Genomic DNA, 19,817 nt, shown 5'->3' on the forward strand with positions numbered 1-19,817 from the left:
AATAAATGTTGTATGTGTTGATAAAAATATATTGTCCATGCAAAAATGTTGTTTATCACTTGTGCAATGCCAGGCATTCATCTAGTTTATAACATGTACATAGCTTTTTCTGTGCACATTTTTTAATAAACTAACACTTTGACATTTAAAATTAAAAAAATTTGTTTATCATTTTTACTGCATCAACCCCAGCGCTGGAAGTGTATCAGAAGCCTTCTAAGGTTTAGGTTTGAATAATTTATACTTACAAAATGGCCCGTACCTTGTAACAGCTTTTAACAATCCTATATCTTTAAACTTACATAGAGTCATTGTAGAGAAAGTTTTGTGCCAATACACTACATTGAGTGAGTAATGTTTTTGCTGTTAAAACACTTACACTGTGATGGATGTTGTTTTGGCTTTCAACTGCATTTCTGTTTTTCGTACGCGTTACAAAGAGTTGAATAAATCAGCTTTTGTTGACCCAAATGCCTCGTCCTGACACAAATATAAATTTAGGTGTACCAGTCCTCTATATCTTCTCTATTCAAATTCGAAGTTCAATAGAAATAAGTCCTTGGAAATAAGTTACAGAAGTGCGGCATGCTCATTTTTGCGTAGTCGATAAAATCAGAGCTAAACATAGCAAACATTAGAATATAAAATGTAAAATGAAACATTGACGCTTTTAGCCCTTTATCAATGTCTCACGCATAATAGAAAGAATAAAAACAATGAACTAAACAATTATAGCCTAAGCTCTAAACTTTCCTAAGGCCATCGCTGCGGGGAAGCCATAAGACTCCCTGTCATCATAGCCATAGACTAGACACTGAAAGTTATGCCCTTCACTATTCCTTATAATATTTGTTCCGTGAGGAATTCTAATGACAGCTCCGATGAGGTCAGGGTCAGCAGGGTCGAGTGACTGAGGCAGGGCTCGCCACGGAGTTACGTAATCTCTGATTTGCTGTTGATTGAGCTGAATACTGTCCCCTTGGCCGGCTTTGGCCACGAGTAAAGCGAAGGTTGTGTTGTAAGGCTGTGGCTCAAAGTTGAGGCCACCCGTGAACTGTGGTGTGTTGAGGAAGAAGTTGTTTGTGAACTGCGTGATGGGTGGAACAGTCATGGCAACCGGATCATGGAATGTTTCATTCTAAATGCAAAAAATTATACAACATTAGCCATATACTCATTCTTGTGACCAATATATTACAGTGGGCTCAAAAATGTACTCCATAAAAAAATGAGGATTTGCTAACAATGCACGATGCTAGGTGTGATGTAGCAATATGCCTTGAAAGAGAACAGGATATTCCTCCATTACAGCCAGTCAGTGAAATCACAGTTACAGGGTGCAGTCTCTAGGTTAAAGCACATAAATTACATAGTTTTTTTATTGTACAATGTATATTTCAATACATCAGAGTCCTGGCTTTTGAATGAGCTATTGTTTACCATGGTGAGACAGACATTGGTTGGTGTTTATAGGATTTCCCCAGAGCTCTATCGCGAAAAAGTTTACTGGCATAGTCTCGAAAATTGTGACGTCACAATTCTCATATTCGTTGTTGTGTGCTCTTACCGCTTATTTATCAACTACAAAAGTGACGATAATGACGCTAGTGGCAGGCGAAGGTAGGACAACTCCAGAGAACGAATGAAGATGACAAAGGAATCAGTGTCATTAGTTCTCCATGTACATATTATTTCTATGATAAGTACCTCAGACTCCAAGAACCATACTATATTTTCCCGATTATATTATGCACTAGCTCTTTATTTTTAATGCGATGTTAAGGGTGACGACTGAGACTAATTAATTTCAAGCATTGCATGATCTCGCGAAAGTACGATTGACATTTAGACCTAGGGCCATGCAACCGCAGGTCATAATTTAATCGATGTGATTTCATTACCTTTATCAACGACAGTACATTTATTGAAGCATAATTAATTAACCCAGAACATGTATTTGTATTGGTCGGGCGCTAGCACGATCGCGGGCATTGTTGATTATCTAGAATCTTAGTTTATTATTAGCGCTCTCCGGGTTTAACAGCACCGATTGTCACAGAAAAATGCAGCCTCAATGGCAGCGAAAGGGATCGACGACCTAAGGCTAAATGAGAATTATGACGCCGCATTTTGAGTACCTGAACCAAGTGTTTTTCTTGCAGGACGTACTTTTGACACTCCGTTTTTCATAGTTCTATTATTCTTTGTGTATTGAATATAGGCTCATTCGAATGCCAAGACTCTGATGTATTGAAATATATAATAAAAAATTATGTAATTTATGTGCTTTAATGTCACATAAACCACCAGTAATTGCACTGTTTAGTTATGATGAATGACAGGTTTTTAAATTGTCTCATTGGTGGGACCAGCTTCAGAAAAAAACCAAATTGCATGATGTGAACATTAACCACAGCTATTTGTATGGGTAAATGTACTTTGAGATAAATATCTTTATGAGTTATTTCTATTTGCCTAGTGCTCTAACAGGAGATCACAGGCTTATATGTGCACTCTGTTTGCACAGCATGAGCACCTGCGACATATGAGAGAGAATCTGATACTCACAAAGTAGAGATAGACCTGATCCTGAGATTTGGTGAGCTGAGTGACAAATACTGGTTTCTCACACTTGAGTCTGTACATTCCATTGGAATCGATGCTAATTATTCTGTGATACTTTCCTTCAAATGGCAGCTCAACTCGCAGTGGAAGCTACAAGAATATTCCAGCATGAGCACTTTCTACATTTTCATGTCTTTGCCAGACAGTGTGTAGAGTCTGTACTTGTTGAACGTAGATTAGGCTTTTTCTAACAACCCGCTAACGAACAAAGCTTAGTTTTGATGCCCTCCCCATCCTGTTTTAAGTATTACAGCTGGTTGAAGGTTGATGCCAGCTTGTGATAACAAAATTGTTCATGTAAAAGCAAACTTGTCCATACAAGAAACCACTGGGAGTTGTAAGTGAAAGTCTTCACTCTCTTTTAATGTTCTAATTACAGAAATAAAGAATTGAGGCAAACCGACAGAAACTAAAAAACTTTGGAGTATTCAATTAGGTAACATTTCTTGAAACAACAGTTTTAAAAAAGATTGCAACAGCTAATCTTCAGTCTGACCGACACTTGACCAGCACTTGACCTACACTTGACCTATACTTGACCTACACTTGACCTATACTTGACCTACACTTGATTTACACTTGACCTATACTTGTGCTTAGCAGAGAAAATGGTAGGAATAACACCAGAGTCGTGCTTTTATACTTCCTCAACTTCATTCAGTCTGAACTATGCATCCAATGACTGCCTCATACAATCCTAGCCATCATCATGGCAAGAGTCTGCAACCATTTTTGAAGCTGAAGAGAGAACTAGACAGCAGAGTTCCTAAACTGGAATAGAACCAATTTGCTGTAAAATGGGTTGCTACATGATAGTTAGGTCCAATGTCTGAGGTAGCGGATAGTGGTATGGCAGCAGAGCTACCATGGAGAGTAGATAACCAAAATACTTGGGCTTAGCAAATTACTATTGTTGTAAAATGTTTGACCTACCTCTGGCTGAGTGCTCTCTGATTGGCTGTAGAAATGGCAGGTGGTGACTTCGCCATTGACTGCCATAATTTGGAGCAAGTCTCCTATCACACGGGTAGGTACAGCAACAATCGCAAAATCTGTGCCCCATCTGAAAATAGAAATATCTTTAGGGATAACAAAGCCTGTCAGTGGCTGAACATATAAAATCTAAAAATTAAAATTCTTTGAGTATACACAATAGCTATTGAACAGTGAGTAATATCAGGTGATCAATAAATCTACAAGTGTGTTCATACTGCCATGCAATCACCAGCATTGAGTATCTTTCCCAGCATCTGTCCGATTGATAAAAACTTAATGATTGGTACAGACTGTATACAGGCAGTAATCCTACACCATATCGGTGTTCACCTGAGATAGCATTGTATACACTACCACAAACCCATCTGGGTTTACTCAGTGAACAGTCTGCGACATTGTTTCCATTATACAATGGGGATCGACTGAAATGGTGAAATGCTAGCTCACAGCGACTATCATGGAGGAAAACCAGTCATGAAATCTGTGACCTCAGACCTAATCCCCATCGCCAGAGTTCACCCATCAGACCACACAGACTGTCATGGATGCACAGCATGCACTGCGAAATATCAGAATGGATTGACACCTGCAACGTTTCCTCACATATCTGCATTGCCTCAGCGATGCCATCGTTAATGATCTACAAAGTATCTCGAGAGGACAACCCCGACATACCGCAATGCAGTGTATACAAGTCTGACCTGCACGCATGTAGATACTTGGAAGTACGAGAAAGATAAATTCTTTTATAACAGAAGCTTAGACAGCTCATAAAATATTGTACCTGTCGGTAGGCAGAATCTCTTCAATAAGGTGGTCTCTGGATTTGCCATGGCGATCAGGTACCCAGGCCCTCACATTGCCAGAAAATACATGGATGGGTTTAGAGGCTCTGATTTCAGTGCCAGTCAAATCTAAGTTACACTCTCGAGACTTGGATGGGGACGTATTACACCGTGCCTGTACTTGGTAGGTATCAAACGCATTTAGCCTCGTCTTGAACACAGAGTCTAAAACACCAGAGCATCTAAGAGAGTTTTTTAAAATTCATAGTTCATAGCATGCCTATGCTAAACTATTTAATACCCTCAAGCTCTACTCACGGACCACTCTCCACATGCAGTTCGCTATGTTAAGTGTGCGATCTGGGAAGACAGCACTACATTATACCGACTCCTCCGCTAGCAGCAAGCATGGTTGGAATTCAGCCGGTGCTTTGTTGCAGTGGTTATTGCCGAAACTTGCGACACGCCATTGGTAATAGGTGCTCTTTTATTGCGCCACGCTTAACACCCACAACTTACAAAGCAATTTTTTTCCAGAGTAAAAATAAAATTGCTGGCACATGTGATAACAACTCAATGAATGGGTAACGAATACATGACAAACCATCATTCATTCTAGATACGAATATAAAAAAGTAAGAGTTGTATTTTCTGTTTTTAGCTATTAATAGGAAAAGAGTAGACAACTTTTAGTCTTACTAAAATGTATCTGTACTTGTATTTCATTATTCTTTGCCGCTCATTCAAACAAACATTCTAGCAATTGGTTTAATAAGAGTTCTCGAGTCTCTCTAATGTTACAGGCCCAAGTTTACTGTAGATGATAGTGAGATCTGGTCAGGTGAGATCCAGTAATCAGCAGCATTAAGTTACCATGAAATATCTGATTACGATGATCTCTTTTATTAACTATTTGTACAATAAGATGAAGCAGTTTCAAGTCTTTTAGCTTCTGAACAGAGTATCATTAGTTGAGTTTACATTTCAAACTAAAAGGACTACATCAGTTTGACGAGAAACTGTGATAGTGGCAAATGTTTGTAAAAGTAGTTTAGAAGGCGCTTCTGGAGCTCTGACTAAATATTGTAAACAGGAGCCCTTATATTAGGGATCAGTGCAACAATGTACAGAAGAAGCTTGCTCTTGGTGTGGCTACAGAAAACAGCCTGAAAATAGACAGAGCTGTATGCTCCTTCCATCTCGACCATAAAACGTACCTTTAGTATTATATGGAGCTGGCAGGTTGTTGTCATCTGCGAGTTTCATGGTAACCTCTGTGTCATCATAGAGCACAACAACACAGAGCTGAGTAGCGATGTGTGCCGGAGCGTAGCTGGTAGTCTGGAACTCAGTGCCAGCCTATTAGATTGTATAAAATAATTTATTGCAGCGCTATAGCTAAGGAATAAGCTACTAAGAAACATGCGATAGACAGAGACGAGTAATTATATGCTATCCACGCAGAAATAACAAATACTGTTAATATTGATAGACTTAATTATTGTCAAGTCTAGCTTTATTTATAATGAAGGATTTTCATAAACATTTTTATATTTATGCTACTTGAAGTTACATAGACTTTAAGTGATTCTGACCCTAGCACTTTTCAGAAGAAAAGTTTTGCTCAAATAACAACATTTGCAATAGTCCAGAGCTGTGGAGTAGCCAGTATCACCTGATTAGAGTAGTCAGTATCACCTGATTAGAGTAGTCAGTATCACCTGATTAGAGTAGTCAGTATCACTTGATTAGAGTAGTCAGTATCACGTGATTAGAGTAGTCAGTATCACGTGATTAGAGTAGTCAGTATCACGTGATTAGAGTAGTCAGTATCACTTGATTAGAGTAGTCAGTATCACGTGATTAGAGTAGTCAGTATCACCTGATTAGAGTAGTCAGTATCACGTGATTAGAGTAGTCAGTATCACGTGATTAGAGTAGTCAGTATCACCTGATTGTCATAAAATTACATTACAACTTGAACTACTGCACGGTGTTAACATTTTTAACATTTGAGTGACATTGACAAGAACACAGGGTATGATTAGACTGAGAGCACAAGTCATAGACTGGGAAATCTGTAAAAATAGCTTAAGATTACTGCATTCATTCAGAAAAAACAACAAAAGAATAATATGCATATAAAAAGCTTTACCTTTTCATCAGGTAGAGCAAGAAATCCATCAGCAGTCCATCTGTCCTTGTTTATTCCATAGACTGAGATACTCCTGTTGTTGACCTCTGTCACTCTGACAGCTAACTGCTCAAGGCCCGTGCCGTTCTGCATGAGGCATCTCTCTAGTTTGAACCTATTTAGTATGATAATTGTTACTAAAGCTAATCTGAACTAGGTTATCATTATAACTAATAAAGCTTTGTTGAAATAAATCAGTATTAGCAGGTGGGTGCAGGTGGTTGCAGGTGGTTGCAGGTGTTTGATGGAATACAGGAATTACTGACACACTTAACTTTGATATATGTAAATACCCATTAGAATATATGTAGTTGCAATGCAGTGAGATACCTATAGACTTGCTGAGGTGCTACATCTACTGTCTCATCAACGAAGCAATAATGGCGTTCATTCAGACCAGGCGTCCAGACCCTGACCAGCCTCTCTCCGTCATTCCAGACAGCGCTGCTGAAGTAGAGCTCAAGTGGAATCTCTTTGAATGACCTCTCAGTATTGTTTTCCTCAAAGACAACAGTGAATGAGTGGCCTGATGAGGGGTTCTCTATCTTACATAGAACATTTCCAAGAGGGTCATCATTATCTACACACACTTCCTGATCACCGTAGCAGTTATTGCAGTTGCACTGGTTGGTGATTCCTGTCAAAGAGATTTTTAGCAACATGTAAGTGAATACATCAATGAATACATAGAGAAAACCATGCAGGATTCTTTGCTACCTATTAAATAGCGGCTCTTTTAAAGACAGTCTGAAAACATACTGCTGGGACAGCCTCTCTCTCTTGGTTGGTTATAGAAGCAGCTTGGACATCTACATTCTTCCCTTTCTGTGATGCTATGAGTGTAGCAAACCTCATTGCCTACGCAGTCACACCGGCACACTGGCTCTCCATTAGATGTGTCCTTGCAGAGGTCAGCAGGTCGACATGGGTTGTTGCATCGGCAGCTGAAACAACATGGAGGGAGCTACTAGTTTTGCTGCAGAAAAACGTTTGTAGTACAGACTTTTAGAAGGCATAATTCAGCTAAACCTCTGCTTGAAGGTTCATGATATATGAAAGTGCTTCATTATACTTATTATTTAACAGAAACCCATAATAAAGACTTAAAAACTGTCAGCTATCTCATCCATTTAGATGTCCAAAGTCCTGCCGTATTCACACTTACTTATTGATCTTCTCAGAGCAGGTTGGGCCAGTGTAGCAGTCAGGGCAGGCACAGGTGTGGTCCGCACCAACAGTCGTACACTCTTCATATTCAGCGCAATCATTGTTGCACTCACAAGTGTTCAAGGGAATGTCACAGGCAGGCCCTGTCCAGCACGCATCACACACGCATGTAGGTCCTGTAGTTGACTCGTGACACCGACCGTAGCCATTACTGCCACATGGATTGGAGCAGGCACAGTTGTTAATTCTATCGGAGCATGTTGGGCCTGCAAGCGAGAGGAAACAGAGTACAGAGACTAACAGAGCAAGACTAGTGATGAAGGCCCAAGTATGGCTATAAAATTACTGCATAAGACGAATAGAGTAACACTTACCTTCACGGCAATAAGGACAGCCACACTTAGGTCCACTTGGGGAGTCAGTACACACCTGATGACTCGGACATTGGTTGTTACATTCACAAGAATTGACTGTGTCTCTACATAGTGGGCCTGTGAGACAGCTATCAATGCAGTCATCACACATGAGCCCGTTTATGCCTTCTACGCATGTTCCATAACCTACGCAAGGATCACTGCATAAGCAGCTTGGTATAGTATTTTCGCAGTTGCTTCCCTCCTGGCAGGGGTCAGCACAATGACAGCTCAATCCATTCAGTGAGTCGACATAACACTGCTGCCCAGGGTTACATGGGTTGTTACATTCACACGAGTTAACAGCTTCGCTACAGCCTGGTCCGGTACGGCACGAGTCTTCGCAGAAGCATTCCAGAGCGCCTCCAGTCAGCCGACATGCTTCACCATAAGGACACAGCTGGCACTCGCATGTGTTGATTGTGTGCGCACACCCTGTACCTGTTTTACAATCATCTGCACATGCGCATATTGGTGAGCCTCCAACCATGGTGCAGACCTCACCAGCAGAGCAGGTTTTGCACTCGCAAGTGTCGTAGGTCAGAGAACAGCCTGAACCATATTTGCATGCATCTGAACAATAACATGTTGGAGCTTGTCCGTCAGCACTTTCTTGGCATAACTCACCAACTATGCATGGATTCGCACAAGCACAAGTCTGCAGTGTTTCCTCACAGTACGGGCCAGTCTTACAAGGGTCTGCACAGTAGCAATATAGCTCACCGCTGTCAAGAGTGCCGCACTCTTGACCTGCATTGCAAGGATTGTTGCAGACACAAGTATTGACATAGTTGACACACCCTGGTCCAGTTCTGCAAGAGTCATCGCACCCGCAGGTCAGCTGCCCACTGGGTTCAACTGAGCAAACCTCCCCAGCAGAACAAGGGTTGTTGCAGTCGCAGGTGTCAATCTTGCTGAGACATTTGGGACCAGTATAGCACGCGTCTGTGCAGATGCAATGACTCTTAGAGCCATCCAAGCTTGCGACACAAGTCTCTCGGCTATCACAAGGTTGGCACTCACACGTGTTATGTATTTGATCACAATAATCTCCAAAATAGCAAGGGTCTTCACATTTACAAGCGGGTTCAGACTGGGCATTCATATAACATAGCTGTTCTTCATTGCAAGGGTTGCTGCATGCACAGGTGTTAATTCGCTCCACACAACCGGGTCCTGTTTGACAAGGGTCAGCACAACCACAAGTAGGCTGACCATTCTCAATTGTACATATCTCTCCGGCAAGGCATGGCTGGCATTCACAAGTATTGTATATTTGAGTACACCCAGGACCGTAGCGACACGAATCTGTGCACTCACAGGTAAACGCAGCGTTGCCTACTCCTTCTATGCAGTATTCTGATGGAGAACATGGATTGAGACAGTCGCATGTTTGTACAATATCCTCACAATTTGGGCCTGTTATGCATGGACCAGAGCAGCCACATTCGGGTAGTCCACCAGTTTCTGTACATAGCTGTCCGGCAGCGCATGGGTTGTTACAATCGCAAGTAAGTCTCTTCTCTGAACACCCAGAGCCGAAGTAGCAAGGGTCAGCGCAGTAACATTCAGGCTTTCCATTAGCTCCCAGTCGACAGGCTTCTCCAGTTTTGCAAGGAGAGTTGCAATCGCAAGAAATGATATCTCTATCACAATAGTCACCCTCAGTGCACACATCACATTGGCAGAGTGGACCCTTTGGCGTATCCTGGCAGGTGGCTACAACCATTAAATTAAGAGAAACATATTAGGGCAGAAACAAAAATAATAAATGCCATATGGTGGTGCGAGGTACAGATAGATGAGTACATGTGCAGAGAAATGAAAACTACATGTATAGTAGGAGAAAGACCTGTAATCATAGTAGTCTATGTTCTCTGCACACTGTGCACAATAAGCACTCTTATACAAGCTAGATGTCTATGTCTATATCTAGGAACCTGATCAAACATCTTCCAAAACTCTCACCTTTTGTCACTACTAAAATAGTCTACAGCTATCAAGCAATTTAAAAACTTTCTCTGATACCTGAATCAAAAGATAATGTATTTAAAATGATGTGTAACAAATCAAACTATCCGGTAAAGAGACACAGCAAAGTCAACACTAGAAATATTGCATGAAAGAATTATTTTAAAGGCAAAATGGTTCCAAATGTTGTTATTACAATATAAAGATTTGGTGAAATTTATTTGTCATGGCAAAACTTAATCAGGTTTACAAATATAGAAAAGTTAATATTGTGATAATTTATGGTTAAGAAAAATGTTAAACTTCGTTTAGGAGATAAACAATTATAACAAAACATAAAACCACTTAAACCGAGATTAGTAACTTCATAACTGTGATTGTTGATAGAATTGTATATCACAGAGTTATTCTACTCAGTTTTATAGCACTAGTAAGTTAAGATGATGATGGTTTTGTTTTATCAAAAACCTTTCAAAAATCTGTAAAGTAGCCAAAAGGTTTGCTTGGCACAAGTGGAGTTGAATAAAAGGAAAAGCTAAAGGAAATGTATACCAATGCATTCAAATAAAACTTAACAAAGTTCACCGTAAGTTTGATTTAGTTGATAACAGCATAAAAATCCATTTGGTTTGGTGACTGAAAAGAGTTGAATTTGAATTAAGTAGAAGAAATATACCAATAATGAGTAATAGTAGTAAGTACTCTGTATTCTGACAACATACTGAGTGATAGTAGTAAGTACTCTGTATTCTGACTATATACTGAGTGATAGTAGTGAGTACTCCGTATTCTGACAACAAAATGAGTGATAGTAGTGAGTACTCTGTATTCTGACTATATACTGAGTGATAGTAGCAAGTACTCTGTATTCTGACTATATACTGAGTGATGGTAGCAAGTACTCCGTATTCTGACTATTTACTGAGTGATAGTAGTGAGTATTCTGTATTCTGACTATATACTGAGTGATAGTAGTAAGTACTCTGTACTCTGACTATATACTGAGTGATAGTAGTAAGTACTCTGTATTCTGACTAGATACTGAGTGATAGTAGTGAGCACTCTGTATTCTGACTATATACTGAGTCATAGTAGTGAGTACTTTGTATTCTGACTATATACTGAGTGATAGTAGTGAGTGCTCTGTATTCTGACTATATACTGAGTGATAGTAGTAAGTACTCTGTATTCTGATTATATACTGAGTGATAGTAGTAAGTACTCTGTATTCTGATTATATACTGAGTGATAGTAGTAAGTACTCTGTACTCTGACTATATACTGAGTGATAGTAGTAAGTAGTCTGTATTCAGACTATATACTGAGTGATAGTAGTGAGTGCTCTGTATTCTGACTATATACTGAGTAGTAGTAGTAAGTACTCTGTATTCTGATTATATACTGAGTGATAGTAGTAAGTACTCTGTATTCTGACTAGATACTGAGTGATAGTAGTGAGCACTCTGTATTCTGACTATATACTGAGTGATAGTAGTAAGTAGTCTGTATTCAGACTATATACTAAGTGACAGTAGTGAGTACTCTGTATTCTAACTATATGCTGAGTGATTGTAGAGATTACTCTGTATTTTGACTATATACTGAGTGATAGTAGTAAGTACTCTGTATTCTGACGATATACTGAGTGATAGTAGTGAGTACTCCGTATTCTGACTATATACTATATACTGAGTGATAGTAGTAAGTACTCCGCATTCTGACTATATACTGACTGATAGTAGTGAGTACTCTGTATTCGGACTATATACTGAGTGATAGTAGTGAGTACTCCGTATTCTGACTATATACTGAGTGATAGTAGTAAGGTATTGTATTCTGATGACACTATATTAATACCCTCAACAAGCACAATTGGCTGATACACACCTGAAGATGGGCACCTGTCAGTGCAGGCACAGGTGTCCTTTCTGATGTTACACTTAGGGCCTTCCCAGCAGTCATCACAAATGCACTCATGCGAGTTGGTGTCAATGTCTTCACACCGAGAGTTGGTGGGACATTGGTACTTAGTACAGCTACACGTTTCCTTGCCTACAAGTGAACTGACCGTTGCAGTACAGCGAACGTAACACCTACAGAGAATGCTCAGCGATGTAGACTATGAATTCTAATACTTACGAATTTTGCAGCCTTGTATGTAGCACTCCGAATCGTCACATTCGTTACACTGAGGGCCAGATAAAGTGTTGACGCACTCGGAGCCAGCTGAGCAGAAATCATTGTCCGGAGGTAAGCATTCACAAGAGTTAATGAGAGTTTCACAAGACGCTCCGGTGCGACAAGCAGGACACGCGATGCCTGGGTTTGAAGGACATGCAGGAATAGTCACTGTAACAGAGTAGAAAACTATGGCAACCTTTGAAACTTTACTAAAACAATGTAATGCTATGCATTATTCACCTGAGTATGTTTGCAAACTGTTGAAGCTTTCACGTGTTTATTTCCTCCTCTTGTATGATTTTGGAATTGATCGAGCGATAATCTATAATCGCCTCCACATTTAATTAGACTCGGTGCCAACTTTGGGCAATGATCAGTGCAGAATAGCCTAGGATTAATTGTTACGCAGCAGTTATAATAGTTTGAAAGGCAAATAACCCTTGTAAACATCTCTGGTACTCTGTGATTGTTATAGAACAAAATACATACACATCTTATGCGCACTACATCTGTGTTTATAATTGGAACACAAAGTAGGAGTTGCATACACATGTATAATCGAACACAAAGTAGGAGTTGTGTTTCCTATCTGAACATACATGTAAAGTAAGAGTTGTACTTATATTCGTTTGTTTAGTTACTTTAGCCAGCCTACATGAGCTATGAAACGCCTTGTTAGGCTTACCGTTACAGCAGGACCCAGTCCAACATTGCGTGCACTCACAGTGGTAGCCCACTTCATCAACCACACATGTTGCGCCATTGTAACAAGGGTGCCAGTCACATACTGAAAAAGATACATTGCGGATACGTACTGCAGGTATAACATACATTGCAGATACGTACTGCAGGTATAACAGCAAAAGTATACTCAAACAGAGTATGAAATTGTGTTTAGTTTAACTTTGAGAATGACATGTTACAGCAATCAAAATAATCGTATCTTTAGATGTTTTCCATATTAAATCCAACAGTCACATTTTGCAAATGAATTACGTAACAGTACGAACCAGAAAGTTCACAGTCGTGCCCTGTCCAGCCAGAGGGGCAGAAACAGAAATAACCATCCCACTGGTTCTGGCAAGATGCTCCATTTCTACAAGGGTTTGGTGAGCAGTGGTCTCTTGGAGGTACATACACGGCATCAGTCACGAGTCCTGTATCTGGACAGTTGCAGCGAAAGGTGTGTTCTATCTCCTCACACTCACATTCAGGCTTGCAAGGATTCGAGGCACACTTTTCTATGAAACACATGAAGTGATAGAGCAATCGTTAATGAATACTTAAGTACTAGACATACATTAAGTCTACAGAACTGTGACTCTAAGCGATTCAAGTCTTTAAGAAAAGTGAAGTGTGTAAGTGTGTAAGCTGAAGTAAGTCAAGTATGTATGTGAGTTTAAGTAAGTTAAGTATGTAAGAGTGTGAGTTTAAGTAAGTCAAATATGTAAGTGTGTGAGTTTAAGGAAGTCAAGCATGTAAGAGTGTGAGTTTAAGTAAGTCAAGTACGTAAGAGTGTGAGTTTAAGTAAGTCAAGTATGTAAGAGTGTGAGTTTAAGTAAGTCAAGTATGTAAGTGTGTGAGTTTAAGTAAGTCAAATATGTAAGAGTGTGAGTTTAAGTAAGTCAAATATGTAAGTGTGTGAGTTTAAGTAAATCAAGTATGTAAGAGTGTGAGTTTAAGTAAGTCAAGTATGTAAGAGTGTGAATTTAAGTAAGTCAAGTATGTAAGAGTGTGAGTTTAAGTAAGTCAAGTACGTAAGAGTGTGAGTTTAAGTAAGTCAAGTATGTAAGAGTGTGAGTTTAAGTAAGTCAAGTATGTAAGTGTGTGAGTTTAAGTAAGTCAAGTATGTAAGTGTGTGAGTTTAAGTAAGTCAAGTATGTAAGAGTGTGAGTTTAAGTAAGTCAAGTACGTAAGAGTGTGAGTTTAAGTAAGTCAAGTCTGTAAGAGTGTGAGTTTAAGTAAGTCAAGTCTGTAAGAGTGTGATCTGAGCCACTCATGTCTGGAGCTCATAAAATGGTTGTGAAATGGAAAATATTCTGCCAATTACCTTTTGCCTACCTACTTATCTTCTAACCCGATAAATAATGCATATAAACGTAAAATATTGTCTTCCCTAAATACAAAGTGATATGGCAAATCATTAAACATTTGGTATCTTTAACAGATTTACAAAAAGCATTTAATGAAATTCAGAGCAACTCGTAGATTACAATAGACTTAAATTTTAAACTTCAGCGTGTAAAGCGTCGGTAAAGCTGCATACTGGGCTAGTTTAGCTTGTGGCAAAAACTAAAACTGTCATAAAAAGATGGTGCAGCAAACCAGCGTGAAGAATAAAAGTAATGAGTAAAGAATTTATGCGATGGCATTTCTATAGTGCATTTAAAATGGCACTAAGCTAGTAAAGCCATCACATCTGGAGGTGCTATAGAGTACATCATCAGTTTAGAAATCCTCTCCACTTCAGAGACTGATTGAAGCTGATTATTCATGATAATATCTAGCTAAAGGATTACTCTTTCCTCACTTTACTTCTGCGTGAATGAACGGCGCCGTTAGCATTCGAACACGAGCCTATAGACTGGTAACCACCCTTAGCAGGATACAGGAAGTTACACAAAGCAGATTAAGATAATGCTTCGGTAAGTCACCCGCAAGACTCGATAGCCGCTTGTACCTGTTGACTCGAGCTCAGATGCCATCAACATAAAATCACTAAGGACGTAGTCTTAACTACTAGTAGAAAGTTGTTGGACACTGAAGGTTCTGTTAGACAGACAGGGACAGGTTGTTTTCATCTTAGCTAGCTGTGATGGACTTATGACCTATTGGAACAGTTTCTTGCCACCAGTTCTATCACTGTCTCTTCTGTTGAATACTTGCTCACTATTCGCTGTAATGCTGTTGTTTGGAGACAGCTACTCCTGGCAATCAATCTCTTGCGATAGGCTACAGTGCTGCCTTTTACAACCAGAACCAGCGCTGTCTCTGATAACCGTTTTATGCTCCCTGTACATCAAATAACTTGCCGACTATTCAAAATGTGTTACCATTTTTACTATTATGGCAGCATGTCTATCATGAAAAGTTGAATCTCCAGACAGACCTCTAGCTAAACAACATCACGAATATGCAGTTTTGTTATCAATAATAATGCTTGGAAATATGAAGGAAAGAAAAAACTGAAAAGAGCTCATAATTATATTATAAAGAGTTGAGAATTGTAAGCAAGCTGTCACGCCAATAACCTTAAATAATAACAAACAGATATTGCAAAAGCTGAGGTTCCTCCCACTCACTAGATACAATATCTTATTGCCAAATACTTATTAAGTACAATTAACCTGAATAAAGCATATAATTTATTATTACTTATTGAGAGAGTACTAAATGCATTGACCCAGGCGTCACCAGGCTCTCTGATGTTGGTATCTAGCTTCTAGAAGCATATCAAATGCTTCTTATACTAGCGAATGATACATTTGGTTACAAATGCAGCGTGACACTTATTAACCGTAGCACATCGTCTACAGCCTGCATTGTAATAGTGAACTAGAGACACACCTGCGGTCGGTGGGATGTCATTGGCATCGCATCTGAGGCAGACCGGCTCACCAAAGTGTTTCACAATATTCACTATGAAACACATGTTCAGTTCTCCTCCTTCCCACCAGCTTGGCACTCGCACACCCTTTGGACAGGCGCGCTTCATCGGTGCCACACCTGCCGCCTCGCAGAACCAGACAAAGCAAAGATTGTTCTCATCTGGTATCATATAGCCCGCTCTCGGGCATGACAAACCTACAATATAATATTGGTTTAGAATACACATTGTGTTCACTAACTCCCCAAAGTTATGGAAAGGATGCCAAGGTTAAATGCCTTCGTAATCTTATACAAATAAATAATATTTAGTAGAGCACTTGGGCATCTTCAGCTAAATTCTTGACGAATAGGAATAGATGGCCTCAATTACTCTAGCAAACTAAAAAAGCCATTGTCTACCCTGCAGTGAATTTGACTGTTAGCTCCATCAATATGTAAAAAGGCATGTACTGTAATAGTGACATTGAGTAGCAATTCAGAGTGGACTTGTCTTCTCCTGACAAAATAACTTCCAAGCTGTGTATAAGAAAAATTTGAAGAGGTAATTTAGGCCCATTTTTATAAAGCAGCTCGATACAGATTGAGTAAGCTCTCGCTTTTATTATCTTTAGCAACCTTCAAGTTTGTAAGATATTCCTTAGTTATAAAACAGCCCTCATAGATATAGGGCTATACTGATATTCCTTATTTATAAAACAGCCCTCATAGATATAGGGCTATACTGATATTCCTTAGTTATAAAACAGTCCTCATAGATATAGGGCTATACTGATCGATGTACAATCGTCCACAGGATCTCAGGTCATCGCAATTGCAAATCATGCATCAATTTCCATACAAGGAAGTTAAGATGCTGACGTTCTGTGGTCAGCTAAGACATGCAGGAAGGACATACAGGCACCACATGGCTATTAGAAGTGAAGTGATATATGAACAGATAAGCAGTGGTAAGCGGTAGGAGAAAGCAACTCCATGCATGCAATCACTTACTCGGATTCCTAATGGGTGCTTTCAACACAAACAAAAATACTGTGGATCATAGTAAGTAATTTGTGTATTTAAAATACTATAGATCATAGTAGGTAATTTGTGTATTTAGAATACTGTAGATCATAGTAAGTAATCTGTGCATTTAGAATACTGTAGATCATAGTAGGTAGTTTGTGCAATTTTATAAACAGATATTATTATATACCTGCTCTGAGTGTTTAGGAGATGAGGGAGTGCCTTGATATATTATATATAATATATACTATTATATATATTATATACAATATATCAAGCCACAGCTTGATTCACTGAATTCCCTAATTTACTGATTCCACTAATCAGCTGATTTTAAGAGAATACCATAACGCCATCAAGTTAATGTGTATATATATTAATTTGATGAGGTTATGATATTCTCTTAAAATAATTTGATGACTGGATTAATTAGTGATCAATGGATTAATAGCTTCTAATCCTAGTCATCCAAAAGTGTGCAAAGATATAAGGGCCCTCCGCTCTACGACCCAGCTGTTTCAACTCTCAAACTTGCAGGTTAATGTCAGGACTAAGTACACATAATCCCATCTTGCATGATTGACTGGCAACAGAGATTAAGGGAGCTAACCGACTCTACTTACTCACACAAATGGATTTATAGAAAACAAGACTTGATGAAATAAATCTGCTTTAACTACAGAATAGACGGCGGCCCTGTGACTCGCACACCCAATAAAGCTTAAATTGCAAATATTATTCATGTGACAGACTCGACCTTCTAGCCGAGTCCTACATATCGGTTTGCTTAAATATTACATTAGTTAATGTCTGTAAACTGTTTTTAGAAACTAAGCTACTGTAAATATTTTGATCTGCAGGAATTTTGAGACAAACAGCTGAGATTATCAAAGGTAACAAAGCTGCTTCAAGCACTGAATAAACAATAATTATTACACAAAAAACATGAGCATGAAACAGTCTCACTAATTGTAGACCAATAGGTAAGTGAGGATAACTTCTTGAAAACGAGGTGAAAATTTTTTACTCATGCATCCGGTTGTTGAACTACTTTGAAAAATCTGGATTTGTCTCAGACTGTTTGCAAAAATACAGCTCTATTTTAAACATGTAGATGTAATGTTTAAAGAGAGGAGACAACTACCTACTGAGGTAACAAAAAGCAAGGTGGTTTGAAGTTCGTACAGGTCTGAGAAGGAAAAGATACAAACCTTGCGGTGCTGAACCTGGCCCAGTCTGAGCCTGCGTCAGGGCTAAGAGTGAGACAGATAATAGAAAAACGCTCAGCGTCATCTTCCTACTTCTTTCTAAAATATACAATAAAACACGATGCAATAATATCATAGATAAACAGCGGTACGCAGTTGATGTACTGTATGTAATGCTCCTGTATCACTATCAGCGGTACACGGTTGATGTACTGCAAGTGATGCTCCTGTATCACTATCAGTGGTACACGGTTGATGTACTGTATGTAATGCTCATGTATCACTATCAGCGGTACACAGTTGATGTACTGTATGTAATGCTCCTGTATCACTATCAGCGGTACACAGTTGATGTACTGTAAGTGATGCTCCTGTATCACTATATTTTTCCCTACTCTATGTAGTTGAATGTGTAGGCTGTGTGATGTCAATATTGTTTTTATATACTATGTTAATAATGCAGTATAACATTTTTATAGATTGCATGCTATAATATAACATGTAAAATTTATTTTGAGCGTTAAAAAGAATACGGAATTCTGCGTGATCTGTAAATGTTTGAAGAGGTTCAAAAGGAGTTGAAATACTGTTCAATAGATGACACAGGGTCTACCTAAACAATTATAGAATAAAACTAGCTAAGTTTCCTGAATATACTGTAATAATATGTAGAAGATGAAAAAATTAATAATAGTTAATAAAACATTACCCGCTATATAAGTAATGTTTTAATCTAGAGCATTTTATGATTACATTTTTTAAAAAGCTCTATGGAAAAAACAAAAATTAAGTTTTCTAGTTACCTAAACATAGCTACACTTTTTAGCTTTTTTAAATTAAATCTTATTGATAATAGGTTTTGATAAACTTTGCCTACCCAGCATGCAATATCAGCATACAATATCAGCATACAATATCAGCATGCAATATCAGCATACAATATCAGCATACAATATCAGCATACAATATCAGCATACAATATCAGCATGCAATATCAGCATACAATATCAGCATACAATATCAGCATGCAATATCAGCATACAATATCAGCATACAATATCAGCATGCAATATCAGCATACAATATCAGCATACAATATCAGCATACAATATAGATCCGAGTAGTGGAAGTCAAATATGCTAGAGTATATCCAGGGAACCAGCCCTTCACGTCTCGCCCGTATATGTCACGATGAACACTCGAGCTCAATCACAAAGCTCCTATTAGTTTAGCTGTCGTTCATACATTTGTTATATAGCTTTAAGTTGCTATGGTTACAGTGAACAAACTAAAGGACCGTTGACAACACAATTAGTCCTTGGTTGCACAGTGTCTCACATCTCAGAAAACGGTCAAAACTCATGATCTACCAAATTGAACTTATATTTTTGCAGTATAATCAAGAATAAAACCCGACCATTTTATTATATTATATTTATCATATTATATATAATTATTCATTGTATACAATGAATATATATAAATGGAATTGTTTATCTAACATAAGAAGAACGAAGGGCAGAGTGATGTGTTAAGTAAGGAGTAAAGAGGTTAGTGTAAACATTTAGAAGCCTGTGAAAACAAAGCCACTGTTAGTAGGAAAGAAAATGGCTGTTACTTGTTGAGATTAGACTGAACTTTACAACAGAAACAGATTCTAGGA

At 38.7% G+C, this 19,817-nt stretch overlaps 2 protein-coding genes across 2 annotated transcripts; both read right to left on the minus strand.

The window, feature by feature from the left end:
- Positions 1-517: 517 nt before the first annotated feature.
- On the minus strand, positions 518-13,165 carry LOC137405336 (fibropellin-1-like). The gene is made up of 13 exons (XM_068091566.1): positions 13,057-13,165; positions 12,291-12,500; positions 12,039-12,203; positions 8,142-9,899; positions 7,766-8,033; positions 7,360-7,544; positions 6,931-7,237; positions 6,562-6,715; positions 5,624-5,765; positions 4,406-4,631; positions 3,559-3,688; positions 2,569-2,715; positions 518-1,138 (listed from the first exon to the last, which is right to left on the minus strand). The coding sequence occupies exons 1-13, from the start codon at positions 13,163-13,165 to the stop codon at positions 737-739; spliced, it is 4,203 nt and encodes a 1,400-aa protein (XP_067947667.1). The 3' UTR covers positions 518-736.
- A 112-nt stretch (positions 13,166-13,277) lies between these two features.
- Positions 13,278-19,323, minus strand: LOC137405337 (protein jagged-2-like). Its single transcript, XM_068091567.1, has 4 exons — positions 19,262-19,323; positions 18,158-18,253; positions 15,898-16,136; positions 13,278-13,568 (listed from the first exon to the last, which is right to left on the minus strand). The coding sequence occupies exons 2-4, from the start codon at positions 18,237-18,239 to the stop codon at positions 13,278-13,280; spliced, it is 612 nt and encodes a 203-aa protein (XP_067947668.1). The 5' UTR covers positions 18,240-18,253; positions 19,262-19,323.
- Positions 19,324-19,817: the final 494 nt, after the last annotated feature.

The sequence above is a fragment of the Watersipora subatra genome, chromosome 9, assembly GCF_963576615.1.
Source record: "Watersipora subatra chromosome 9, tzWatSuba1.1, whole genome shotgun sequence".
Classification (NCBI taxonomy): domain Eukaryota; kingdom Metazoa; phylum Bryozoa; class Gymnolaemata; order Cheilostomatida; family Watersiporidae; genus Watersipora; species Watersipora subatra.

What these genes read in the sequence shown, in the direction of transcription:
- LOC137405337 (XM_068091567.1), bottom strand. Translation starts at nt 18,239, where the DNA reads ATGACGCTGAGCGTTTTTCTATTATCTGTCTCACTCTTAGCCCTGACG. An exon ending in GCCAGGTTCAGCACCGCAAG is followed by an intron (nt 16,137 to 18,157) that starts GTTTGTATCTTT and finishes ATTATATTGTAG; the next exon opens with GTTTGTCATGCCCGAGAGCG. An exon ending in ACATCCCACCGACCGCAGGT is followed by an intron (nt 13,569 to 15,897) that starts GTGTCTCTAGTT and finishes TTCATAGAAAAG; the next exon opens with TGTGCCTCGAATCCTTGCAA.
- LOC137405336 (XM_068091566.1), bottom strand. Translation starts at nt 13,165, where the DNA reads ATGTATGTTATACCTGCAGTACGTATCCGCAATGTATCTTTTTCAGTA. An exon ending in CTGTCCTTATTGCCGTGAAG is followed by an intron (nt 8,034 to 8,141) that starts GTAAGTGTTACT and finishes TCTCGCTTGCAG; the next exon opens with GCCCAACATGCTCCGATAGA. An exon ending in GAGATTCTGCCTACCGACAG is followed by an intron (nt 3,689 to 4,405) that starts GTACAATATTTT and finishes TTCTATTTTCAG; the next exon opens with ATGGGGCACAGATTTTGCGA.